Source organism: Salmo salar, chromosome 12 (genome assembly GCF_965601325.2).
Source record: "Salmo salar chromosome 12, fSalSal1, whole genome shotgun sequence".
In the NCBI taxonomy this organism is placed as follows: domain Eukaryota; kingdom Metazoa; phylum Chordata; class Actinopteri; order Salmoniformes; family Salmonidae; genus Salmo; species Salmo salar.
Genome location: NC_138302.1, coordinates 65,600,794 through 65,628,400, shown reverse-complemented (window position 1 = coordinate 65,628,400; position 27,607 = coordinate 65,600,794). Strand labels below are relative to the sequence as shown.

The 27,607-nt window shown below is 45.2% G+C and overlaps 1 protein-coding gene across 1 annotated transcript; it reads right to left on the bottom strand.

The window, feature by feature from the left end:
* Window positions 1-27,607, bottom strand: LOC106565597 (fidgetin-like protein 2). Its single transcript, XM_014132901.3, has 3 exons — window positions 27,441-27,607; window positions 26,111-26,325; window positions 1-5,021 (listed from the first exon to the last, which is right to left on the bottom strand). The coding sequence occupies exons 2-3, from the start codon at window positions 26,133-26,135 to the stop codon at window positions 3,862-3,864; spliced, it is 1,185 nt and encodes a 394-aa protein (XP_013988376.2). The 5' UTR covers window positions 26,136-26,325; window positions 27,441-27,607; the 3' UTR covers window positions 1-3,861.

Here is a 27,607-nt window from a genome sequence, read left to right as displayed (position 1 = left end):
TTTGGTATAGTCTCTTAATTTCCATGAAACACTTTATTTTTAAATACAGCCTTTTTTTGAGGGAGACTATAACAGTTCAAGCATCATCATCATTATTCCAAAACAGACATGTGAAACAACAGGAAATAAATATTTCCATGTACAACGTCTTCAAAATGAGGTAGAAATGGTTACAGAGAATGTACAAGATAAAATAATGTTACTACTGTATTTAAAAATTTAAAATCCCACTTTAGTTGGACAAACTTATCTCCATATACAACTTCACATTGGTGACGCTGAATAACATTAACTTGGGACAACAAAGAAAATAGGTCTAATCTTATTAGTAATTGGGTCTTAAAGCTTAATGCACATAGCATTATGAGTGTCAATTTACTGTTGCTAAGCGCTTTTCCAACGTCCTTTGATTTTCTGGACTCTGAAACTATTTGCTCAGCCTTTCACACAGTCAGCACTCAGTACTGATACAATTCTATAATGCTAACACAAAGTTAAATTTATAATGCTAATCTAACGTTTGTTAGATTATTATTAATTGGCATAGATGCACTCCACTGTGTCATATGTTGCTATTGTGGATGTTTTTCTGGTGCAGATGATTGAAGAGCTGCTGAAATAGAACTGAAATGTGTTATCACAAAACCTTGTGCACACATCTAGATGTGAAACTGTCATATGCCATACTTTCAGCCACTGACCACATCCTCCTATGTCAGTGGACTCTTACTACCGTAACCGCGCGGCAAAATAATGTTAATGTTCTCAAGATATCCCTGTTGCCAATAACGCCAAGGTAACATGTCGAAATGAATTTCGCCCTGTAGCACTCACATCAGTAGCCATGAAATGCTTTGAAACGCTGTTCATTGCTCACATCAACACCATCATCCCAGACACCCTGGACCCACTCCAATTTGCATACCTCCCCAACAGATCCACAGATAACGCAATCTCAATTGCACTCCACACTGCCATTTCCCACTTGGACAAAAGGAACACCTATGTGAGAATGCTATTTATTGAATACAGCTCAGCGTTCAACACCATAGTTCCCTCCAAGCTCATCACTAAGCTAAGGACCCTAGGACTGAACACCTCCCTCTGCAACTGGATCCTCGACTTTCTGTCGGGATGCCCCCAGGTGGTGAGGGTAGGCAACAACACATCCGTCATGCTGACACTCAACACGGGGCCCCTCAGGGGTGAGTGCTTAGTCCCCTTCTGTATTCCCTGTTCACCCACGACTGCATGACTCCAACACCATCATTGATTGCCGACGACACAACGGTGGTAAGCCTGATCACTGGAGATGATGAGACAGCCTATAAGGAGGAGGTCAGAGACCTGGCAGTGTGGTGCCAGAACAACAACCTCTCCCTCAACGTCAGCAAGACAAAGGAGCTGATTGTGGACTGCAGGAAACGGAGGGCCGAGCATCAACAGGGCTGTAGTGGAGCGGGTTGAGAGCTTCACGTTCTTCGGTGTCCACATTACTAAGGATCTATCATGTTCCAAACACACCAACACAGTTGTGAAGATTGCATGACAATGCCTTTCCCCCTCAGGAGGCTGAAAAGATTTGGCATGGGCCCCAGACACTCAAAGTTCTACAGCTGCACCTTTGTAGCCTATTTATTGTCTTACCTCCCTTATCCTACCTCATTTGCACACACTGTATATAGACTTTTTCTATTGTATTATTGACTGTTTGTTTGTTTATTCCATGTGTAACTCTGTGTTGTTGTTTGTGACGCACTGCTTTGCTTTATATTGGCCAGGTCAGAGTTGTAAATGAGAACTTGTTCTCAACTAGCCTACCTGGTTAAATAAAGGTGAAATAAAAAAAGAAATAGGCACAGTGAGGTCCAAGGTAACAAGGATGGATTCTCTGTGTCTCTACGGAGGCCCAGCAGCTGTATACTGTATGATGGTCTGTATAATACTCAATGTGAGGGTTACTGGACATTGATAAGATGGCTACTATAGAAAACACAAAGTAAAGAGGGGGGATGGGAGGTAAGAACTGTTACTGGGCTGTAAAGTCACGCAGAATTTAAGACATTTCAAAAACATATATAATGTAAGTTATAGATTACATTGATAGAAAGGTATTTGATGGATGTAGACATTCACTTCTTATATCTCTAAAAACTATTTTTGGTTTGAGCACTACAGGCTAAAAGTTGTCATTTCCATTTTGTCATAGGTTGTCAAAGTTTGTCCACCAAAAGTGTTTTTCCCGCTTTGCTAACTACATACTACTTCATGAAGATAATCACTCCACCAAAATCTACATGGGAAATAAATCTAAACACGAAGAAAATGTTTTATATATCTAAAAACATTATTGATGTACGTTATGGTATCTATTGTCCTTAGAAGAAAATATCTGAATTACATTCAACATTTCAGGCCTTGGTAGCAACCTCAAGTTTCAATTCACCAAGTTCAAAGACTGTGGCAGTGTACTTAGGGTGTTAACTTTTGAATGTACACAGCTGTGTGTGTGTGTGTGTGTGTGTGTGTGTGTGTGTGTGTGTGTGTGTGTGTGTGTGTGTGTGTGTGTGTGTGTGTGTGTGTGTGTGTGTAAGTGTGGATGCTAACATTGGTGGCCCTAAAAGCTCTGAGTTCGCTGAAGTTTACAGTATATGTGTATTACTACAAAGCCATGACTCCATTATAGCATCCATAAAGCTCCCTACAAACACCTTAAGGTAATACATTCATTCTTATGTTTTAATTCTGAGGCAACAATAACATTCCTGAGTATTCAATAACAAGACTACATATATTTCTTTTAAAAAGGCGAAAAGTAAACAAAAATGCATACATAAAAAAGAATACTGTCAGATTTAGGATTATAAGAATAGTACAGCATCTGTATGAAAACGACACATTTGGGAAATGCATTAGTTTGATAGTGCACTGCTTATAAGATGCTGTGTTAAAATGTGCATTCACTCTCCAGCTCACTCTCTCAAGTATGTTTCTACTTAACCATTTCTCTCTTTCAGCAGGTTTACGTATCTGAATGTATTGATAAAACTGCATGTAGCACTCCGTAATGAGATTAGATGTATGAGAGCGATTGAATGTGAAATTAACAAAAAGAGAAAGAGTGACTGAAACAAAACAAAACAAGCATGGGAGGGAAAACGTGGAGAGTGAGCTAAGGTAGTGATGAAAGGTAGAGGATGGGTAGAAAAAAGAGAGAACTGAGAAACCGGGAAAAGGGAATGGGTGAGAGGGGGGACATTTGTTTCCAAGCGAGGTATATGGAGGCACCAAGCCTCAGAAGAGACGTGATTGTGCTGGAGGTGTCAAGTTATTAAAATACACCACAAGAATGTTCTTCTCTACATTTTGGTTTGAGAGGATATGATTCTTATGGTGCTTGAGGGGGTATTGCAGTCAAAGGCCCTTTTCATATCAAGCGGCCACTCTAATTAAGAGAGCAACTCATCAAAAAAACACTTTCTGCCATAGTGGCAGATTGAAAAATAAATTGGATCCTGAGAGAAGCAGTAGGTAATCCATTCAGACAGACAGTGCTAAATCAGGCAATGTAGAACCCTCCCTCCCCATACCACCAACACCCACATCCAACCCACACCCCTACAGGACAAAGTGCCCCTTGACTCTTTGGAGAAAATCAAATAATTCAAATTGTAAAGATGTAAGAGGAGGATACAAGTCATTTGCCATTTTCTCTCCTGACTGGTTAGATCACATGACCTTTCTTTGCAATATCCAACGATTGTTTTCCCCCAGTTATTGGCTGAGTAAGTACTCTACTTGGTTTTCAAATGCCAATACAACGGAGGGACCCCCAGAGAGCTGTCTTCTCAAGTGCCTGACCTAGCGTCCTCCAGTGGGGTCCTCAGATCGTGCACGTGACGCAGGCGTCTTCATGGCCAGCCTCTGATGGGGAAAGCCGTGTTCCCCTCCTCCCCTGCTCTCCCCACCTAGGCCTGAGGGGCAGTACTCCCTCTGCCCACCATAAGGAGGCAACACCAGTTGCTTGCCAGGCTTGTAGGCCTGGCCTTCTGAGCCCGCCATGGCGTAGTCATTGCCGTGGTTCTTGCTGTGGCCATTTCCATGGACGTTGCCATACTTCCTGTACTGCGAGCCATCCCCCTCTCCTTCTCCCTCCTCCCCCTCTTCCACCATCTCAAAGGCCTTGCGTTTCAGTGGCCCTCCTGTTTCAGAGCCGGCCCGTAGGCTGTGACTGGAGTGTCCAAAGCTGCTCCCCACCACGGTGGACCGGGGTGTCAAGGAGGTGGAGGTGCTCAGCCCAGAGGGGAGGTAGGAGGCACTGGGGTGGCTGTAGCCAGATGCCAGGCTGGTTTGGGGGTGGGGGTAGCAGCCTGGCAGGTAGTTGTAGACTGGATTGTTAAGGTTGTAGTTGGTCACCAAGGTGGGGGTGGTATGCAGAGAGTGTAGAGAGGCTGGAGGAAGTGCTGAGCCTGTCTGGGGGTAGTATCCAGAGGAGAGGTAGCTGCTGTTGTAGGAGGGTGGGTAGTCCTGAGAGGGGGGGCCATTACAGGAGCCACTGCTGCTATATCCGGGATCAGAGGTCAAGTTACTGCTCACTACCGTCACACTGCCCGTGCCAGTGAGGCCCACTGATACTGAGCCCACTTTGGCCCCTGCACCCAGGGCCTCCAGCCCAGAGTAACACTCCATTCCCTGCCCCAGGGACCAGGGCTCAGCCTCGGTCTTCAGGAAAGACCCAGGCTCTGAGTATGCCCCTGGGGCAGGTCTCTCGTAGGGCAACTCCAGGCCTGTGTACTTCTCGGCATAGTGTTTTAACAAGGAGGAGGCAGTGAGGGCCGAGATGTCATCACTGGCCCAGGGGTAGCCGGCTGCAGGGGTGTAACCGCAGCGACCTGCGGTGGCGTAGGGATCGTGTTTGTGGACGGAGGGAGGGGAGGTTGTGGAGGACACATCTAGGTGCTGCTCAGGCCACTGGGACAGGGGGGCCATGTGCTCCGGAGACCAGTGCATTTTCAACAGACCTACAGATACAGAGAGAGGACCGAGAGAGAGCATGGTTATTCACCACATATTACTTTTTAACCTTTCAGTCCAGAGCAGACATAACTGCAGATTTTCAGGTTGTTCAGAGAACCATACCACATTGGTAATACACTAACTACATTCAAACAGATTGAGTTTATAAAATACAACATAGTTCCACTTTACTCTAGGTTTCATGGAGATTGTACCTCTTTCTCACTTGAAAACCCCAGGAGGTAAGGTTTTCTAAATAACCATTACAGTCCCGCAGACCATCGGAGCCTAATCCATTATAATGTATTTTCTTAGCAGTCCCATTTCTCCCCAGTGGCTCACACTGCTCCTACAGTTCTACTTGTGGAGGGGACCTAGTGCTCTGAGCTCCTCCATGCCGTGTTGTTACGAACAACACAGCCCCTGGCCTTGTCCCCACAGCGATAAGCCCGCTCCCTTCTGCCTCGCTCTCTCTCACTGGGACCATTGTTGTCCCTCTGTACAGGGCTCTGTGTGTGTGAGACCCCCACTCCACTCACTCACTCTAACACACACACACACACACACACACACACACACACACACACACACTCACACACACACACACACACTGGTGCAGTGTGTTCCACTGGGGCAGTGGTCGACCATTCTTTTTGATTGACTTTACAGGCTCTGTCTTTGGGCAGGCATTAGGCTGACATTCCAGGCATTGTAGAGCATTATTAAACTGTCCCGACCCTTTGAGCCTAGACCTGAGGGGCTACAACAGAACTGAGAGAGAGGGGAAGAGGGAGAGAGAAATAAGGGAAAGAGAGGGAGAGAAAGGTGGAGACAGAGTGAGGGGAGAGAGCGAAAGCAAAGAGAAACATGGGGTTGTTCACATGCTTTCCCCAATCCTAGTCAGTAGCATGGTGGTGAGGGTTTATTGTCTCAGTGTTGCGTTTGTTTACAATACAACTCTAGAGCACCTGGGGCCTACACCAGACTGTCTGATCTCTCCACAAACACACAAGTGCATACGCACGCGCACACTAACACACTAACACACTCCCTCTGTGTGTGTGGTTTAGTCACACATTGACCAGGACCACCAGATGGGCCGCTAAACGATCCACATGTTGATCCCTAAATGAAATGATCACTCAGTCCCATAATCCCACTCATCCAATCCAGAGATCCCAGGTCGCCCTGGCTGAGTCTCCCAGCCCCTCCCCAGCCAAGTCCCAATCCCCCCTGGAAATGTCTCTGTGAAATCCCCCCGATGCTCCAGGGAATTCCAGCCAGTCATGGGACTGTCCCTGTCCCCAGCTCAAAAACAAACACACCACTTCTGGCACAGAGTCGATAAACCCTTGGTAAAAATTGCACTCCTAAGGGAAATAATAAACACAATCTACACAGACACATCTATACTAGTGTACATACAAAAGCTTACAAAAAGGGACTTCAAGAGAAACACATAAACATAAGCAGAAACAGTCTGAGACACACACTGCCCCACACATGAAGGGGTCGTTCCATGAAAAGAGCACTTTTTGCATCCCTTTGATATTTTAAGGAGATATTGTGCACCAATATTGAATTTGATAAAACGTACTTAAATAGTACTTTAAAGTACTTTTACTTAAGTAGTTTTGGAGGGTATTTGTATTTTACTATTTATATTTGACAACTTTTTAACTCCACTAGATTCCTAAAGACAATAATATACGTTTTACTCCATACATTTTCTCTGACACCCAAAAATACTCGTTACATTTGGAATGCTTAGCAGCACAGGAAAATAGTCAAATTCACACACTTATCAAGAGAACATCCCTGGTCCTCCCTACTGCCTCTGATCTGGTGGACTCACAAAACATTTGTAAAGATGCTTGAGTGTTGGAGTGTGCCCCTGGCTATCCGTACATTTCCAAAACAAGAAAATTGTGCAGTCTGGTTTTCTTAAAGCAGGGTTTCCCAAAATCAGTCCTCGGGACCCAAAGGCGTGCATGTTTAGATTTTTGCCCTAGCACTACACAGCTGATTCAAATAATCAACTAATCATCAAGCTTTGATAATTTGAATCAGCTGTGCTGTGTTAAGGCAAAAAGTAAAACATGTAGCCCTTGGGGTCCTGAGGACCATGTATGGGAAACGCTGGCTTAAAGGAATGTGAAATTATTTATACTTTTACTTTTTAAGTATATTTGAGAAATTACATTTACTTTGATACTTAAGTAACATCAAATACTTTTAGACTTTTACTCAAGTATTATTTTACTGAGTGACTCACTTTTACATTAGTAATTATCTATAAAAATGATTTAGAGTCTAAGATGTTGGGGAGGGAGGTTGCTAAGCTGACATATGGAATTGTTTTAAGATGGTCATGCTATGTATCATTTAGCTATTTGATTTAGAATTTTAGGACTCCTTTAGGTATCCCCAAAAATTATCAAAAAATTGTGGGGGACAAAATGTTGATTTTGGTCTTTACTACTAAAGCCCATAGAAACTCATTGAATAACATATTCATAAATGGCAAAAAGGACAGTCAAAAAAATTATCATAATTCTAAATCTAAGAGATATAAAAAACTCTGGTGGATTGAGACGCAGATATCTCTATTGACAGATTTTAATGCAGATTTTCTTTGTTATGTAACTTAGACTGACTCACCGGTATGTCATTTGATTCTAAGGGGTTAAGGTATTTTTACTTTTACTCTAGTATGACAATTAGGTTATTTTTCCCCCACTGAATGAAGTGCCCTTTGATATAGACCCCCCCCCCCCCAAATGTTGTTAATCAGATTTGTTTTATATGAATAAAGACTTTCTGATGTGCCACAATTCAGCATTTTGACATGTCCCTCTGTGCACCCTCTGTGAATTTAAGATTTTAACCAACTTAACCCAAATATTTCTCCAACTTTTCACCATCATTGTAAATATTTTGTTGCTTTGACGAAGTCATTTCGTAAGATTATTTATTTGATGTGATGTGATGCAATGCATGTCCCTCATTTTAAGGTCAACCCTGTCAGTGAACTGAACTCTCATTTTAATGTGGTGAAACTATTCCTTTTTAAATAATATTTTCAAAAGAAATAGTGAACATCTAATAGTCAAATCATAGTGTATGTCACGACACCTACGGAAGGTGGTGCCCCTCCTTGCCCGGGCGGTGCTCGGCGGTCGTCGTCGCCGGCCTACTAGCTGCCACCAATCCTCTGTTTCACGTTCTGTTAGTTAGGTCTAGGATAGGCACGCACCTGTTTTGTATTAGTTGTTAATGGGGGGGTATTTAGGCTAGCTAGGTACGGTTGTGTTTTGTGCGGGATTGTTTTTGTCAGGGCTCATGTTTGGAAGTGAGGGTCTGTGTTTTCCTCTGCCAGTGTTTTACGCAGAGTTTATATTGGGCTGCGTCCCTGCATTATGTTTGGAGAGGGTGGTGCGTTTTATTTATACGCCCTGCCCGACCGTGCTTGTAGTTTTTTTGTGTGGATATATTAAAGAAGTATTCACGGAATCATCTGTCTCCTGCACTTGACTCTACCTCTCCTGCTTCCTTGAGCCACACCTTTTGACAGAATCCCGCACCAGTAAGAAAATGGAGTCAGCAGGAGCTTCAGCGCCAGCCCCGTCCATGGAAGAGAGGGTTGCTCAACACTCCACCCTCCTCCACCGTCTGGGTACCGCCATGGACCAGGTGCTGGCGCGCCTGGAGAGATGGGACCGAAGCGCTTCCGGCCCCACTGACCAGGCGGTTCAACAGCCGGCACCCCAACCAGCACACACAGCACCCAGTACCAGCGGGGTTAAACTCGACCCCCCCCCCCCCCCAGGGAGTACGATGGCACGGTCGCTGGGTGTAAGGGGTTCCTACTCCAGCTGGAGTTATACCTGGCGAATGTCCGTCCTCCTCCCTCGGGGGAGGAGAGTGTCAGCATCCTCATCTCGTGTCTCACGGGTAGAGCCCTGGTATGGGCCAACGCCGTTTGGGACAGTCCGGACTCAGCCAGGGACAACTACCTGGAGTTCACCTGCCGCTTCCAGGCAGTGTTTGATCATCCCCCGGAGGGGAGAGCGGCGGGGGAGCGGCTGTTCCACCTGAGACAGGAGACGAGGAGCGCGCAGGACTTTGCTCTTGAGTTCCGGACACTGGCCGCTGGAGCGGGGTGGAATGAGAGGGCCCTTATAGATCACTACTGGTGTAGTTTGAGGGAGGATGTCTGCCGGGAGTTAGCCTGTAGGGACACGACCATCACCCTGGACCAGGTGATTGACCTGTCTATCCGTTTGGACAATCGCTGGCCGCCCGCGGGCGTCCGAACCGGGCCCTGCTCATTCCACCTCCCAGCCCTCCTGCTCCCACGCTGCAGCCAGGAAGACCGGAGGGGAAGCCCTCTCCTGTACCGCCTGTGGTCGCAGAGGACACACTGTGGACCGGTGCTGGAGGAGCTCACCCGGGAGTCTAGAGGGCAGGTAGAGCGCTTCTTTGACACCTCAGGTGAGTCAGCACCAGCCTCACCCAGACCCCCCTGTCAGTCACAGGTATGCGTTAGTGTTCTTTCCCTCTTTTTCCCCTCACTCCCGGCTTAAGGCGCTAGTCGATTCAGACGCGGCAGGGAGTTTTCTGGATTGTGTGGTCGCCGCTAAGTTAGGGATTCCCTTGGTTCAGCTGGACCAACCCTTCCCTGTGCACGCCTTAGACAGTCGACCACTAGCGTCAGGGCTGGTCAGGGAGGTCACCATGCCACTGGTCATGGTAATGTGGGGGGGTCATGAGAAGAGTATCAGTCTCTTCCTCATTGATTCCCCGGCGTTTCCGGTGGTACTAGGGATCCCCTGGCTAGCCACTCACAACCCTAAGATTTCATGGAGACAGAGGGCTCTTAAGGGGTGGTCAAAGGAGTGCTTGGGCAGATGCATAAGAGTTTCCGTCGGTGCGACTACGGTGGAGAGTCTAGACCAAGTCTCTACCGTGCACATTCCCTCAGAGTATGCCGATTTGGCTATCACCTTCAGTAAAACGAAGGCGACCCAATTACCACCTCATCGACGAGGAGACTGTGCGATAAACCTCCAGGTAGGCGCTGCACTTCCCGTAGTCACGTGTATCCCCTGTCTCAGGAGGAGACAGTGGCTATGGAGACATACGTCACTGAATCCTTGAGGCAGGGATACATTCGCCCATCTAACTCACCCATCTCCTCGAGCTTCTTTTTTTGTGAAGAAGAAGGAGGGGGATCTGCGCCCGTGAATTGACTATAGAGGTCTAAATTCCATCACGGTGGGTTTCAGTTACCCGCTACCTCTCATCGCCTCGGCGGTAGAGTCATTTCACGGGGCGCGCTTCTTCATGAAATTAGATGTCAGGAGTGCATACAATCTGGTGCGTATCCGAGGGGGGGACGAGTGGAAAACTGCATTTAGTACCACATCTGGCCATTATGAGTACCTCGTCATGCCGTATGGGTTAAAGAATGCTCCCGCCGTCTTCCAATCCTTTGTGGACAAGATTCTCCGGGACCTGCTCGGTCAGGGTGTGGTGGTGTACTGGTGGAGCATGACCTATACGTCAAGGCTGAGAAATGTGAGCTCTCCAAGCCAGCCGTCTCTTTCCTGGGATATCGCATTTCCACATCCGGGGTGGTGATGGAATGTGACCGCATTTTGGCCGTGCGTAATTGGCCGACTCCCACCACGGTGAAGGAGGTGCAGCGGTTCTTGGGGTTTGCCAATTACTTTCGGAGGTTTATCTGGGGCTTTGGGCAGGTAGTGGCTCCCATCACCTCACTGATGAAGGGGGGCCCCGGTGCGGCTGCGGTGGTCGGCGGAGGCAGACAGGGCCTTTAGCCGTCTGAAAGCTCTGTTCACCGATGCTCTGGTGCTGGCCCATCCGGATCCCTCTTTGCCATTCATAGTAGAGGTGGATGCGTCCGAGCTGTGCTATCACAATGCTCGGGCACGCCACCGAAGCTTCGCCCCTGCGCTTTCTTCTCTAAGAAGTTGAGTCCGGCAGAGCGTAACTATGATGTGGGGGACAGGGAGTTGCTGGCTGTGGTAAGAGCCCTGAAGATGTGGAGACATTGGCTTGAGGGGGCGCGTCACCTTTTTCTCATCTGGACCGACTACCGTAACCTGGAGTACATCCGGGCGGCGAGGAGACTGAACCCTTGTCAAGCCAGGTGGACGATGTTCTTTGCGAGATTTCAGTTCACAATCTCGTACATCCCAGTTTCCCGGAACACTAAGGCCGACGCACTCTCGTCTCCATGACACCGAGGAACGGTCCACCGATCCCACCCCCATACTTCCAGCCTCCTGCCTGGTGGCACCGGTGGTCTGGGAGGTGGATGCGGATATCGAACGGGCGTTACGGGCGGAACCTACTCCTCCTCAGTGTCCCGTAAGTACGTCCCACTCGCTGTCCACGATCGGTTGATTTGGTGGGCGCACATGCTACCCTCCTCGGGTCACCCAGGGATTGAGCGTACGGTGCGTAGTCTTAGTGGGAAATACTGGTGGCCCACCTTGGGGAAGGATGTGAGGTGCTATGTCTCCTCTTGTTCGGTGTGTGCCCAGAGTAAGGCTCCTAGGCACTTGCCTAGAGGGAAATTACAGCCCCTCCTGGTTCCGCAGCGACCATGGTCCCACCTGGCGGTGGATTTCCTCACCAATCTCCCGCCGTCCCAGGGCAACACCGCGATCCTGGTCGTTGTGGACCGGTTCTCTAAGTCCTGCCGTCTGCTCCCTTTACCCGGTCTTCCTACAGCCCTGCAGACCGCGGAAGCTCTATTCACCCACGTCTTCCGGCACTACGGGGTCCCCAGTTCACGTCCCGGGTGTGGCGTGCATTTATGGAGCGACTGGGGGTCTCGGTCAGTTTGACCTCAGGGTTCCACCCCAAAAGTAATGGGCAGGTAGAGAGGATAAACCAGGATGTGGGCAGGTTTCTGCGGTCCTACTGCCGGGACCGGCCAGGGGAGTGGGCGAGGTTCGTGCCGTGGGCCGAGTTAGCTCAGAACTCTCTTCGCCACTCCTCGACCAACCTGTCACCTTTCCAATGTGTGTTGGGTTATCAGCTGGTCCTGGGGCCCTGGCATCAGAGCCAGACAGAGGCCCCTGCGGTGGAGGACTGGGTCCAGCGCTTGAGGGAGACCTGGAACGCCTCCAGGAATCACTGGAACGGGCCAGGGGACAACAAAAAAAGAGCGCAGACCGTCACCACAGTGAGGCCCCAGTGTTTGCCCCAGGGGAGAGAGTCTGGCTCTCAACCCGGAACCTGGCCCTCTGCCTGCCCTGCCGGAAACTGGGTCCGCGGTTTGTAGGGCCATTTAAAGTCCTGAGGAGAATAAACGAGGTGTGTTACAGGTTACAACTTCCTCCTTATTATCATATTAACCCCTCGTTTCATGTGTCTCTCCTCAGGCCGGTAGTAGATGGTCCGCTGCAGTTCGATGATGTGCTGGAGGTCCCTCCGCTCCCCCTGGACATCGAGGGGCCCCCGGCGTATACAGTCCGGTCCATCTTGGACTCCAGACACCGGGTGAGGGGTCTGCAGTACCTCGTGGACTGGGAGGGGTACGGCCCGGAGGAGAGGTGCTGGGTACCGGTGGGGGACATATTGGACCCAACGCTAATCCGGGAGTTCCACAGCCTCCACCCGGATCGCCCTGCGCCTCGCCCTCCGGGGCGTCCTCGAGGCTGGCGTCGGCGCGCTGCAGGAGCCACGCGTCAGGGGGGGTGGTTTCCCTCCTCGCCCGGGCGGCGCTCGGCGGTCGTCGTCGCCGGCCTGTTAGTTAGGTCTAGGATAGGCATGCACCTGTTTTGTATTAGTTGTTAGTGGGGGGGGGTTATTTAGGCTAGCTAGATAGGTTTGTGTTCTGTGCGGGATTGTTTTTGTCAGGGCTCATGTTTGGAAGTGAGGGTCTGTGTTTTCCTCTACCATTGTTTTACGCAGAGTTTATATTGGGCTGCGTCCCTGCGTTATGTTTGGAGAGGGTGGTGCGTTTTATTTATACGCCCTGCCCGACCGTGCTTGTATTTTTTTCGTGTGGATATATTAAATACGTATTCACGGAATCATCTGTCTCCTGCGCTTGACTCTACCTCTCCTGCTTCCTTGCGCCACACCTTGTGACAGTGTAAAAGAATGTGAGCTGGTTCTACACTTTTTGGACATTTCTCTGGTCTTTTGTGTTGAAAAACTGAGCTGGCCGAGCACAACACGTCACCACTGTTACCAGTAGATAGACAAGCTAGAAATGTTTTAACCTGTTATGGCTAGGGGGCAGTATTTTCACGGCCGGATAAAAAACGTACCCGATTTAATCTGATTATTACTCCTGCCCAGAAACTAGAATATGCATATAATTATTAGCTTTGGATAGAAAACACTCCAAAGTTTCTAAAACTGTTTGAATGGTGTCTGTGAGTTTAACAGAACTCATATGGCAGGCCAAAACCTGAGAAGATTCCATGCAGGAAGTGGCCTGTCTGACAAGTTGTGTTTCATCTTGGCTCTTTTTATTGAAGACTGAGGATCTTTGCTATAACGTGACACTTCCTACGGCTCCCATAGGCTCTCAGAGCCCGGGAAAAAGCTGAACGATATCGAGGCAGCTTCTGGCTGAAACACTTTATCGCCTTTGGCAAGTGGCCGATCAGAGTACTATGGGCTTAGGCGCGTGCCCGAGTCGACCCCATGCTTTATTTTCCTTCGTCTGTTTACCTAAACGCAGATTCCCGGTCGGAATATTATCGCTTTTTTATGACAAAAATGGCATAAAAATTGATTTTAAACAGCGGTTGACATGCTTCGAAGTACGGTAATGGAATATTTAGAATTTTTTTGTCACGAATTGCGCCATGCTCGTCACCCTTATTTACCCTTTCGGATAGTGTCTTGAACGCACGAACAAAACGCTGCTATTTGGATATAACTATGGATTATTTTGAACCAAACCAACATTTGATATTGAAGTAGAAGTCCTGGGAGTGCATTCTGACGAAGACAGCAAAGGTAATAACATTTTTCTTATAGTAAATCTGACTTTGGTGAGTGCTAAACTTGCTGGGTGTCTAAATAGCTAGCCCTGTGATGCCGGGCTATCTACTTAGAATATTGCAAAATGTGCTTTCACCGAAAAGCTATTTTAAAATCGGACATATCGAGTGCATAGAGGAGTTCTGTATCTATAATTCTTAAAATAATTGTTCTGCTTTTTGTGAACGTTTATCGTGAGTAATTTAGTAAATTCACCGGCAGTGTTCGGTGGGAATGCTAGTCACATGCTAGTCACATGCTAATGTAAAAAGCTGTTTTTTGATATAAATATGAACTTGATTGAACAAAACATGCATGTATTGTATAACATAATGTCCTAGGGTTGTCATCTGATGAAGATCATCAAAGGTTAGTGCTACATTTAGTTTTTGCATTTTTGAGGAATTTGAATAACGCGCCACGGGATTACACTGGCTGTTGAGTAGGTGGGACGCAAGCGTCCCACCTAGCCCATAGAGGATAACATAATGTCCTAGGAGTGTCATCTGATGAAGATCATCAAAGGTTAGTGCTGCATTTAGCTGTGGTTTTGTTTTTTGTGACATTATATGCTAGCTTGAAAAATGGGTGTCTGATTATTTCTGGCTGGGTACTCTGCTGACATAATCTAATGTTTTGCTTTCGCTGTAAAGCCTTTTTGAAATCGGACAGTGTGGTTAGATAAAGGAGAGTCTTGTCTTTAAAATGGTGTAAAATAGTCATATGTTTGAAAAATTGAAGTTTTGGGATTTTTGAGGAATTTGTAATTCGCGCCACGCCTATCATTGGATATTGGAGCAGGTGTTTCGCTAGCGGAACGTCTAGATGTAAGATTAACAATTGTGAAGCTTGACTTCAATTGACCCTCCCTGTTGTACACAAGCTTCCATTCCCACTCTAACAAGGGGATTTATTGCTGATTTAAGATTAAATCTCCAACCCTGTTGCAGTCAACCATGTTATCGTCAACCCTGTCCCTTTATTTGGAACTTAATTGGCACTTACTGTTGTCCTTTTTTTTCTCAAATTAATCTCTTAAAATTAGAAAACTATTTTTTTACTAAGTTGAACATATGTTCATGACAAAATGTTACAATTGGTTGAATTTGTGTGAGTGCACATGCATGTCTATGTTTACAGTAGTATTGATTCATAAAGGAGGGTGAGGAGATTTCAGACAAGATTAGGGAAAAACAGTGAGTATATAACACAGCCATCTGTATCAGATGATGTATGGGGAGTAGGGCATGGAGAAGAGGGGTGTGTTCGCTCCCCTAACCCTAATCTGGTCCCCCTTCCTCAGGGCTTAGAGGGGCACCTCTCATGGGTAAATCCTATCTGCAAGCTTACCAGGAGACTGAGATGATGAGAATGATGAGGTATAAGACGGCCTTACAGCCATGCATCTCATAATGTTTTTTTAATCATCATGTATGGGTGTTTTTGTTTATTATCATCTCTGTTGTTTTCCTTTTGTTGGAGGTTTATTCCTGTTTGTGATGTTGTGAGTCCTCAAAATCAGCGGTCCCCAACCTTTTTTGGGCCACGGACCGGTTTAATGTCAGACAATATTTTCATGGACCGGCCTTTAAGGTGTGGCGGATAAATACACAAAATAAAATGATACGACCGGCATAAAAACGGTGGTATTTTTTAAATATAATAATAAACGTGAATCCACTGTGTACTCGTATGCAACTTTGTTAGCAGCATCCTCGTAACATCGCACCAACAACATAACATGAGTAACATCCTCTCTGCCCACTAACACTCTCTGGTCGCTATGGTAATGTTTAAACATGCCTTAAAAATAAGATACAACACAAAAACAAATATAAAGTGCATGAAAAATACAACTCACCATAACGCTAAATCAGTGGGAGCCCTGAGCTTGTTTCTCTGCAACGAGACGGTCCCATCTAGGGGTAATGGGAGACAATGACACCCGAAGTGTGTTGCTTATGTCCAGTTTACACCATCATTTTGTTTTGGTTGCTGTCACTGCAGAAAATCCCGCTTCACACAAATAGGATGTCGGAAATGGCAACAGTGTTTTCAGTGCTGTTGTGGCGATCTCAGGGTATTCTGCCGTGACTTTAATCCAGAACACCGGCAGAGTTGTTGTCTCGAACATACTTTTAAGGCCGCCGTCATTTGCGATGTCCAGCAGTTGATCTTCTTCTTGCATAGACATGCTGGATTCACCTGGTTTGTCGACAAATGGGTCGCGGATCTATTCCTTGGCAGTTCGTGGGTCTTTGTGGTTGGGAAGTAGCGCTAAAACTCTTTTAAAAGCAAAGACAGGTGATCGTGCACCAGCTGGGACAATGAAGGCTCCGGCTCAGTCTCTTCCAAAATCCCCGCGAATGTTTAAAACATGTCAAATATACCTCTGTTCACGCGCCGTCCCCACAAATCCAGTTTGGCTTTAAATGCAGCTACTTTATCTGCCAACTTGAAGACAGTTGTCATTTTCCCCTGAAGTGACCGATTGAGTTCATTGAACAGGTTGAATATGTCGCACAAGTAAGCGAGTTTTGCGACCCATTCCTCGTCACTGAAATGTGCTGCCAGCAGTGACTTTTTTCTGAGAGAAATCTCTGCAGCGGCTCTTGTAATTTAAACACTCTGGCCAGCGATCTTCCTCGGGATAACCATCTTATTTCTGTGTATAAGAGAAGGTGTCTGTGCTCTGCGTTCATCTCCTCACAAAGCTGCTCGAACAGGCGCAAGTTAAGGGCTAGGGGGCAGTATTGAGAATTTTGAAAAAAATATGTGCCCATTTTTAACCTGTTGGGGATAGGGGGCAGTATTTGCACGGCCGGATAAAAAACGTACCCGATTTAATCTGGTTATTACTACTGCCCAGAAACTAGAATATGCATATAATTATTGGCTTTGGATAGAAAACACCCTAAAGTTTCTAAAACTGTTTGAATGGTGTCTGTGAGTATAACAGAACTCATATGGCAGGCAAACACCTGAGAAGATTCCTTACAGGAAGTGGCCTGTCTGACCATTTCTTGGGCTTCTACACTCTCTTTATTGAAAACTGAGGATCTCTGCTGTAACGTGACACTTCCTACGGCTCCCATAGGCTCTCAGAAGGCGGCAAACCGGTGAATGATGTCTTTGCAGGCCCTGGCTGAAAAACATTAGCGCATTTGGATAGTGGTCTATCAGAGGACAATGAGACTGAGGCGCGTGCACGAGGCGACACCATGTTTTTATTTTTTCGTCTTTGAACTAAAACAGGGTTTCCCGGTCGGAATATTATCGCTTTTTTACGAGAAAAATTGCATAAAAATTGATTTTAAACAGCGGTTGACATGCTTCGAAGTACGGTAATGGAATATTTAGAATTTTTTGTCACGAAACGCCTCGGGCGCGTCACCCTTCGTCACCCTTCGGATAGTGCCTTGAATGCACGAACAAAACAGAGGATATTTGAACATAACTATGGATTATTTTGAACCAAACCAACATTTGTTATTGAAGTAGAAGTCCTGAGAGTGCATTCTGACGAAGAACAGCAAAGGTAATCAAATTTCTCTAATAGTAAATCGGAGTTTGGTGAGGGCCAAACTTGGTGGGGTTCAAAATAGCTAGCCATGATGGCTGGGCTATCTACTCAGAATATTGCAAAATGTGCTTTTGCCGAAAAGTTTTTTTAAAATCGGACATAGCGATTGCATAAAGGAGTTCTGTATCTATAATTCTTAAAATAATTGTTATGTTTTTTGTGAACGTTTATCGTGAGTAATTTAGTAAATTCACCGGAAGTTTGTGGGGGGTATGCTAGTTCTGAACGTCACATGCTAATGTAAAAAGCTGGGTTTTGATATAAATATGAACTTGATTGAACAAAACATGCATGTATTGTATAACATAATGTCCTAGGTGTGTCATCTGATGAAGATCATCAAAGGTTAGTGCTGCATTTAGCTGTCTTCTGGGTTTTTGTGACATTATATGCTAGCTTGAAAAATGGGTGTCTGATTATTTCTAGCTGGGTACTCTGCTGACATAATCTAATGTTTTGCTTTCGTTGTAAAGCCTTTTTGAAATCGGACAGTGTGGTTAGATTAACGAGAGTCTTGTCTTTAAAATGGTGTAAAATAGTCATATGTTTGAGAAATTGAAGTAATAGCATTTCTAAGGTATTTGAATAACGCGCCACGGGATTCCACTGGCTGTTGAGTAGGTGGGACGATTTCGTCCCACATACCCTAGAGAGGTTAACTGCCTCCTACACCAACTCAGAAGCTAGGATATGCATATTATTAACAGATTTGGATAGAAAACACTCCTGATTTTCTAAAACTGTTTGAATGGTGTCTGTAAGTATAACAGAACTCATATGGCAGTCAAAACCCTGAGACAAATTCTAACAGGAAGTGGATATCTGATGTGTTGAATTACTTTTAAGCCTATGCCATTGAAACACACAGGGACTTATTAATCATTGAGCACTTCCTACGCCATCCACTAGATTTGAACAATCTTTACAAAGTGGTTTGAGTCTACTGTGAAAACTGACCGAACGAGAGGCTTGGAAAGTTGGTCATAAGTGGATGGCCTATACTACTCTGGTGCGCGAGTGCATGTTTGGGTACTCTCGTTCCAATACGTTTTAAAAGAGAATGCAATCGTCCGCCTTGAATATTATTGAAGTTCTGATTGAAAAAGGCCCTAATGATTTATGCTATACAATGTTTGACATGTTTGAACGAATGTAAATATATATTTTTCCCTCTTTGGTGAAGACAAGACCGGCGGGCGACGTTCATGTTTTTGAGTAGCCTACAGGACGCGCTAACAACACAGAGCTTTTTGGACATAAATTATGAGCTTTTTCGAACAAAACTACATTTGTTATGGACCTGGTATCCCTGGAAGTGCCTTCTGATGAAGATAATCAAAGGTAAGGGAATATTTACATAGTATTTTTGATTTTAGATCTCTCCAACATGGCGCCTAGTCTGTATCGCCAAGCCTATTTTTCTGAGCACAGCACCTCGTTTATTGCAAAGTGTGATTTCCCAGTAAAGTTATTTTTAAATCTGGCAATACGGTTGCGTTCACGAGATGTTAATCTATAATTCTTTGAATGACAATATAATATTTTACCAATGGTTTCGAATAGTAATTATTTAATTTGTTGTGCTGATTGACTGGCGGTATTGGAGGGAAAATATTTTCTCAACATCAACGCCATTGTAAAATGCTGTTTTTGGATATAAATATGAACTTGATAGAACAAAAAATGCATGTATTGTCTAACATAATGTCCTAGGAGTGTCATCTGATGAAGATTGTCAAAGGTTAGTGCATAATTTTAGCTGGTTTTCTGCTTTTGGTGACGCCTGTCTTTGCACTGATAAAACATTACACATAGCTATTTTCAATGTACTGTCCTAACATAATCTAACTTTATGCTTTCACCGTAAAGCCTTTTTGAAATCGGACAACGTGGTTAGATTAAGGAGATGTTTATCTTTTAAAGGGTGTAAGATAGTTGTATGTTTGAGAAATTTTAATTATGACATTTCATTGTTTTCAAATTTGGCGCCCTTGATATTTCACCTGCTGTTGATAGGGTGTACCAGGGGTGGGACGCTTGGTCTCCAAGTGCAGGGTGCTTGGTCTCCAAGTGGCGAAGCAGTTTTGAAGGCTTCATTGCCTCATTAGAGAGCCGGTCGCCGCATATTATGCAGAGCGGGCTTGGTGCGCGGGAATCACCTGTCGCGATAAATCCATATTTTAAGTAGGACTCCTGGTATTGTCTGTTAAATGCAGCTCGCTTTTTCTTGGAAGTCGTAGGCTCTTCTGTCTCCTCACTGGGCCTTTTCCGCTTTGCAAAGAAACTTTCCAAAGACGTTTGTTTTTTACTCATTTTGCTAGCTTGTGGGTTTAATTTTAGCGGCAACGTATCACGTGACCGAGACAAGCGTCAAGAGTGAGTCATAGACGGATGTAACAGAGGGAATCCGGACATTTTTCAAAATAAAACATCGTTCAGACTCAGATAATAAATAAAACGGAAATAATGTAAGTTATTTATTCTTTCTCTGCGGCCCGGTACCAAATGACCCACGGACAGGTACCGAAAATAATGTAAGTTATTTATTCTTTCTCTGCGGCCCGGTACCAAATGACCCACGGACCGGTACCGGCAGATACATGATGTGTAACTCAATTGTTTGCGATTGTTTATAGCTCAAAATTGTTTCAAGCCACTAGTTCCAAATACTGCCACCCGCGTGCATCGCATGCATCTAACAGTTTACTAAACTCTGGTTCTATAATCACCTCCTTATTCTGTACTAAGAGTTCCGACTTTGGACCTAACTCTCACTAGATGTTTTGACTGTGTGGATGAGTCATGTTGGGCGACTGAGATTGGAGGGGCATGTTTGTGCATATGTATGTGTGTGGCATACGTGTCAACACTGTCGTGTGGGCCCCAAAATGAGACAGCTGTTTTGAGCAGAGGGGCCTTCTCTCTCTGTGTCCAGCCTGTCCCTCAGCTCCTATTGTCCCCCCACGTCCCCTAACAAAGCCACGGGACCCCATTGTCTGACAGCAAATCCTATAAGAGCCCAAACATCTCACTAATTCAGACCACCAGCTCCATATATCCACCAGCAGTACTGACAGCTTACAAGGCGTGTGTGTGGTGCATGACTGCACATGTGTAATGAGTATTCCCAACAGGATAGTGGCTCCTGAAATCTGAGACCTGGAAGAAGTGAGCTAGAGTTAACCACCCTTATCCATCCACCACACACATGCCACACACATATATGCGCACACACACACATGCACCACGCTCCTCCTTCTTCTCCCCAGGGGTCAAGTGCTACCCTAACTCTACACCCCAGCTTTTGTTTTCCTGCCTTCAGGATGAAGGCCCTCACATGGATCCAACACGCCTCGAAGGACCAGGAAGCCAGTAAAACAGAATGATTGTGTGCCTGTGTGTGTGCGCGCCTGCATTAGTGTGTGTGCCTGCACAACGAATAGGGAAAAGGGGGCTTGTAAACAAGAGCTTGATCAATCCAATCAGAGGATGGCCAGTATGTGGACCCCCCCCCACCTCCTCCTTCAACACCATCCACTCTGTCCAGTTCTGTGAGAGAAAGCAGCTTTGTCTCGCTGGACTGGTCGTAATTACATAGCCAGGTGGAGAGACAATTTAGCTTCTGCGCTGATCTCTCTCTCTCTCTCTCTCTCTCTCTCTCTTACCTACCGTCAACCACCAACAAGGGCCAGTGTCCAAATTACCATTCCACAGCCAGCATAGACCATATGTGCTGTTCAAGTGTTGTGTTCCCTAGATCTCACAATAACGCAAATCAGTAGTACCATTAACACTGGAGAGACCAAACCCATTGGCATGTCTGATCTTACTAATTTTCTTATTTGTTATACACACTCTTATTTAGTTCTGCTCAACAATGAATCATGTGATCAGTTAACATATGGGCCAGAGTTTGTGCATGCATGTCATGCCCTGACCGTAGAGATCCTTATTATTCTCTATGTTTGATTAGGTCAGGGTGTGACTCGGGTGGGGAAGTCTATGTTTTTTCTTTCTTTGTTTTTGGGCCAGTGTGGTTCCTAATCAGAGGCAGCTGTCTAACGTTGTCTCTGATTGGGAATCATACTTATGCAGCCTGTTTTCCACCTGTGTTTGTGGGAGGTTGTTTTCTGTTTAGCATTCTGAGCCTGACAGAACTGTTCACTTTCGTTTTGTTTCTTTTGGTTATTCTTGTTTGAGTGTTTTCTTGAAAAAATTATCATGAACACTTACCACGCTGCGCTTTGGTCCACTTCTCCTTCGAACGACGAGCGTTACAACGCATTTGATCTGTGTGACCAGAAGAGCTGCTGGTGTGAATTATATCTCCTTCTTGGTAGTGGTCCACTGCACGGTCAGTGTGAGCAATTAAGGGTTAATTAGATGAATAACGGAGAGAGGGGAGGCGGGGAGGGGACATGGGCATGGGATTTGGAGTGTTTGCAAGGCATCAGAGGCACTGATAGATTGGACTGGATAATTTTCCCTAAGGGTAGGTAGCCTGACCACTCCAAAATCACTATTACTCAGTAACAATACACAAAGACTTCATTGCACACACATACTGTTGCTGAGAAAGTTGAATTGTGTTGTGTTTGACTGAGATACGCAGATAGGTCTGTGCGAAGACCAGGATGTTTGAGCATGCCGTGCAGGCCTGCCAAGCGGCAAGAGAGAGAATCCTGCAGATGACTTAGGCTATTGGAATGTATGGAATTCAGAGAGAGAGAGAGAGAGAGGGCTCTCTATCAGCTGCTCACACAGTATTCGTAAGTATTAATTTAAGCCATATCTGGATCAGTACGGAACGCATCAGATAACCAATGGGACATTAAACTCTTCCATTCCATTCTCTCCCTTTCTACCTTCCCTCTCCTCCCCTCCTGTTCCCCCTCTCTCTCTTTCCCTCCCTCAGACCTGTACTAACGTGTGTCCATGCCCTGCGTGGTTTAGGACACCCCTCCCCCACACTCGGTCTCTTTCAGCTCACACACTCATGTGGCCGGAGCTGCCTTGCCTCTTTGCTCATTGTGTCCACGCATATATCACTCTGCAGCTGACCAGTCCATCTGCCCTTCTCTCTCTCCCACCTCTGTCTCTAAATCCCCATCCTTATACTATTTCTCCATAAACATAGTCCTCTTTTTCCCTTCCTCCTTTCTTTGGGTTACTCTCTGCCTGCCCTTGGCTGTTTCTCCATGCATTCCTCTGTGTGGAATGGCTAAACGGTCACTCTGATCTTGCTGTTGGCTACAGACTGAACAAACTACATCATTGCAGGCCAGGGCTCTATAAGCCTTTACCACCTAATGAGGACCTTAAATCAACTGGACTCAAATGTGCTTAATGAGCTGTCATGAACACTATGGTGGCCTGATGTGTGTGTGTGTGTGTGTGTGTGTGTGTGTGTGTGTGTGTGTGTGTGTGTGTGTGTGTGTGGTGTGTGTGTGTGTGTGTGTGTGTGTGTGTGTGTAACAGAGAGAGAGAGTGTCTGTGTGTGCATGTGAATCCCTCCACACCACTCTAATTAGAGCTCATTTACACCCCGACACTAATGACCTGACTCTTATTCACAGAACTACTTCACCCCAAGCAACTGTTTAGCTACGATCCACAAAAAGTATTCACTACCATGTTTTTATCACACAATCCTAATTATGACGTGTGTGTGTGTGTGTGTGTGTGTGTGTGTGTGTGTGTGTGTGTGTGTGTGTGTGTGTGTGGTGTGTGTGTGTGTGTGTGTGTGTGTGTGAGAAAGTTTCTCTATGGGGAGAAATATAACACAGAAGTGTGAGTCTTTCCAAAAGCAGGTATGTTACAGACGTATGCTAAACAAACTCATCGCAGACAAGACACAAGGCATGTGTGTTCACACAATTCACTTCTTCTTTTCAAAACCCCCCCAAATAAAATTTTAGGCTCCAATAGAGATATTGCCTATAGTAGCGGTCCTGCTAGTACACAGAGGTAGGTAAGGTGTGTGTGTCCCTAATGTATTATTCAAATCATGTTAGGGTGGTAATCCTGTTAAACCTTCTCTTAATCAATAACATCAGTCAATATGAGCATATTCATTAGCTTGTCTTAGAGACCCCTCATGCAAAGCACACATGCATGTTGAAGCATAACAATCTATCTACCCAGCTATCACCAAAAATACACATCTATTTATGGGAATGCATTACTAAAAACAATAACAAGCTAGAAATGTGTCCGAAGAAAAGAATTAACATCCAAAACACACAACATAATGTACGCAGAGCCAATTCATTCTTTGGTTTAGTTTAACACCAAGGAATATCTAAGGATATGATGGCAGAGTCCAAGGGTGCTAAATTTACTCTCTCCGTGTGGATAAAGCGCTAAAATTATATAACGAGGAGGGACTGCTCACTGTGACATAATCAGTCCCCCACTGTACCGGCACACTTCAATTACATGGAGGATAGAGGATAGATAGAATATTCTCTACCCCAATAGATTGGACAGCAAGATCATTGTTGCACTGACTATACGCACACACACTGGACTCTACCCACACACTCCCACAAACTTACATTGACATCCTAACACACACACACACACACACACACACACACACACACACACACACACACACACACACACACACACACACACACACACACACACACACACACACACACACACACACACACACACACACACACACACACAGTGCATTTGGGAAAGTATTCAGACCCCTTGACTTTTTCCACATTTTGTTATGTTACAGCCTTATTCTGAATTGATTCAGAAATCTCCACACAATATCCCGTAATGAAAAAGTAAAAACAGGTTTTAAGAAATGTTTGCAAAAAAAAGACACCATATTTACATAAGAATTCAGATGCTTTGATATGAGACTCGAAATTGAGCTCAGGTGCATCCTGTTTCCATTGATCATCCTTCAGATGTTTCTACAACTTTATTGGAGTCCACCTGTGGTAAACACAATTGATTGGGCATGATTTGGAAAGGCACACACCTGTCTATATAAAATCCCACAGTTGACAGTGTATGTCAGAGCAAAAACCAAGCCATGAGGTCGAAGGAATTTTCTGTAGAGCTCCGAGACAGGATTGTTTCGAGGCACAGATCTAAGAACCCGATGGTCACTTTGACAGAGCTCTAGAGTTCCTCTGTGGAGATGGGAGAACCTTCCTGAAGGACAACCATCTCTGCAGCACTCCACCAATCAGTCCTTTATATTACAGTGGCCAGAAGGAAGCCACTCCTCAGTAAAAGGCACATGGCAGCCCACTTGGAGTTTGCCAAAAGGCACCTAAAGTCTCTCAGACCATGAGAAACAAGATTCTCTGGTCTGATGAAACCAAGATTGAACTCTCAGACTGGGGTGAAGATTCACCTTCCAACAGGACAATGACACTAAACACACATGACGCCAAGACAACACAGGAGTGGCTTCGGGACAAGTCTCTGAATGTCCTTGAATGGCCCAGCCAGAGCCTGGACTTGAATCCAATCGAACATCTCTGTAGAGACCTGAAAATAGCTGTGCAGCAACGCTCCCCATCCAACCTGACAGAGCGTGAGAGGATCTGTAGAGAAGAATGGGAGAAACTGCCCAAATACAGGTGTGCCAAGCTTGTAGCGTCATACCCAAAAAGACTTGAGGCTGTAATCACTGCTAAAGGTGCTTCAACAAAGTACTGAGTAAAGGGTCTGAATACTTATGTAAATGTAATATTTCATTTTTTTATTTTTAATATATTAGCAAACATTTCTAAAAACTTGTTTTTGTTTTGTCATTATCGGGTATTGTGTGTAGATTGATGAGGGGGGAAACACTATTAAATCCATTTTAGAATAAGGTTGTAAAGTAACAAAATATAGAAAAAGTCACGGTTCTGAATACTTTCCGAAGGCACTGTATATGTACATAGCTACCTCAATTACCTTGTACCCCTGCCCATTGACTGGTACTCCCTGTACATAGCCAAGTGACTTTTACTCATGATGGTTTTTGTTATTCACTGTATTTATGCCGCATGCCACTATTTCAAATTGTTTTAAACTCTGCATTGTTGGAAAGGGACTTTCACCCTAAGTCTACACCTGTTGTTTACAAAGCATGTGAGAAATACTAATTTATTGGATTTGTTTAAAACTAGCCTTAAACACGCTGGTGGTCGCCATTCAGAAATAGAGAGAGAAAGAGCAAGAGAGCCAGAGAGAAAGAGACAGCAACTCAGCTCTTTCTTTAAAATTCCTCAATGTGAAGCACAGAGAAGAGAGACTCAGCTGTTAGAGTTATTATTCCCTCTCCAATATCTCCTTTCCCAGCTCCCTCCCTCACTTCCCCTTTTCCACTGGCCGCAGGAGAAATGTCCAGGACTGAGTGTCAAGACTGAGAAAGACAACCATGTTAGCGCATGCACATGCGCGTGCACACACACACAGTGTACCCCCCATCCGCTCCATACACACACTTACTGTGAGGGGTGACAGGACTGAGCATTCTGCCGCCCTGCTCCCTGGTAAAGATTAGAGGACTGAGTCCACTCAGTGTTGGTGGAAGCGGGGACACACGTTACACTTTCTGCTGCTGGCTGGTCCCGCGCTGCTGGCCATCTGAGTGGGTCTGTTAGTGTTTGTTGTCATACACCACTCCATTGCTAGCCTCAGTACCCTCCACTACACACTGACGACTGGAAAGGAGAGAGAGCAGTGAGTTAGATAGCGCTGGAAAAATATAACACACCAATATGTACGTAATCACATAAAACTTGAAACATCAAAAAGCTGTATTCACTCTCTGGCTATATGTTCCCATTGAAGTGACCCAAATGCAAAGACTTATTCTCCTCCACAAGCGCGTTCATGCTCACTCACTACCACTTGCTCACTCTAACCCCCTAGGTCACTAGCTCACTTGGTTAGCCACTTGTTCACTCACATGCAAAAGTATTTACAGACCAGAAAAACAATTGTCAGAAGCACTTATTACTAATGCTAATACATATTTACTATGACTGAAAGGAATAATGTAATTGAGAGTAAAATCATCTAAAACGTGTAAAACCTTAATATTTCCGTACACATTAGGTCTATTATTGGAAAATGATGTTTTTTTTGATAAGCTAACGGGAATGGGAGTACTCTTCAGGAAAGGCATGTGCACAATCAAAACCAAACAATATATAGTGTTGCTCACAGTCTGAGTGTTTGTGTAACAGCGGTGCTAAACACTCTGACAGAAAGGGAACAGTTTCTGCCCTTAGACCATAAAACCACAATATCAACATCAGAAGAAAAATTACTAAAGAGTATCCAATCCTCTGGACCAATCCACATGTCCACACACTCACACAGTTACACACCAAAAAGAACCATCAGATCTTTGCACTTTGTCAAGTGTTGACGAATGCAGCTGTGTTATTACCATATAAAGCAAAAATGCAGGAAACAGGATGAAAATATGAAGATAACTGAGGAATTTGAGTATTAGAGATTATCAACATTTAAATAATAGACACATGGTAGACAAGAAAAAATGTAAATAAGGATTGAGAGAGTGGATTTTTTTTTTGATTTCTATCAGAGGACATAAATATCTAAATTCAACAGCAGGTTTAGAGAGGAAGAAATAAAGGGATATCACAAAACCAGATACGGGAGAGAAAGAGAAGAGAAAAGCAGAAAAGAATAGGAATGTGAAGTGCAGAGTGAGAGAAGAAAAACAGAACATAGATAGAAAAAGCAGGAAAATGAAAGAAACAGAAGGAAAGGAAGATAAAACTCTAAAACAAAATCCAGTCCTTACCTGCTCATGCTTGTATTTCCTTGATATGATGCATCCTATGTGGAAGCCAATAGAATAACCCACACGGTAAGGCAGTGTAGAGCAGTGGTGTGTATGGCCATCCCTCTTTTTCACTTCTGGGACCCTAACCTTCTCTCTCTGCTCTCCCACCCTCTCCCTCCCTTAGT

What these genes read in the sequence shown, in the direction of transcription:
- LOC106565597 (XM_014132901.3), bottom strand. Translation starts at nt 26,135, where the DNA reads ATGCTCAGTCCTGTCACCCCTCACA. An exon ending in CAGTCCTGTCACCCCTCACA is followed by an intron (nt 5,022 to 26,110) that starts GTAAGTGTGTGT and finishes CTGTATCTGTAG; the next exon opens with GTCTGTTGAAAATGCACTGG.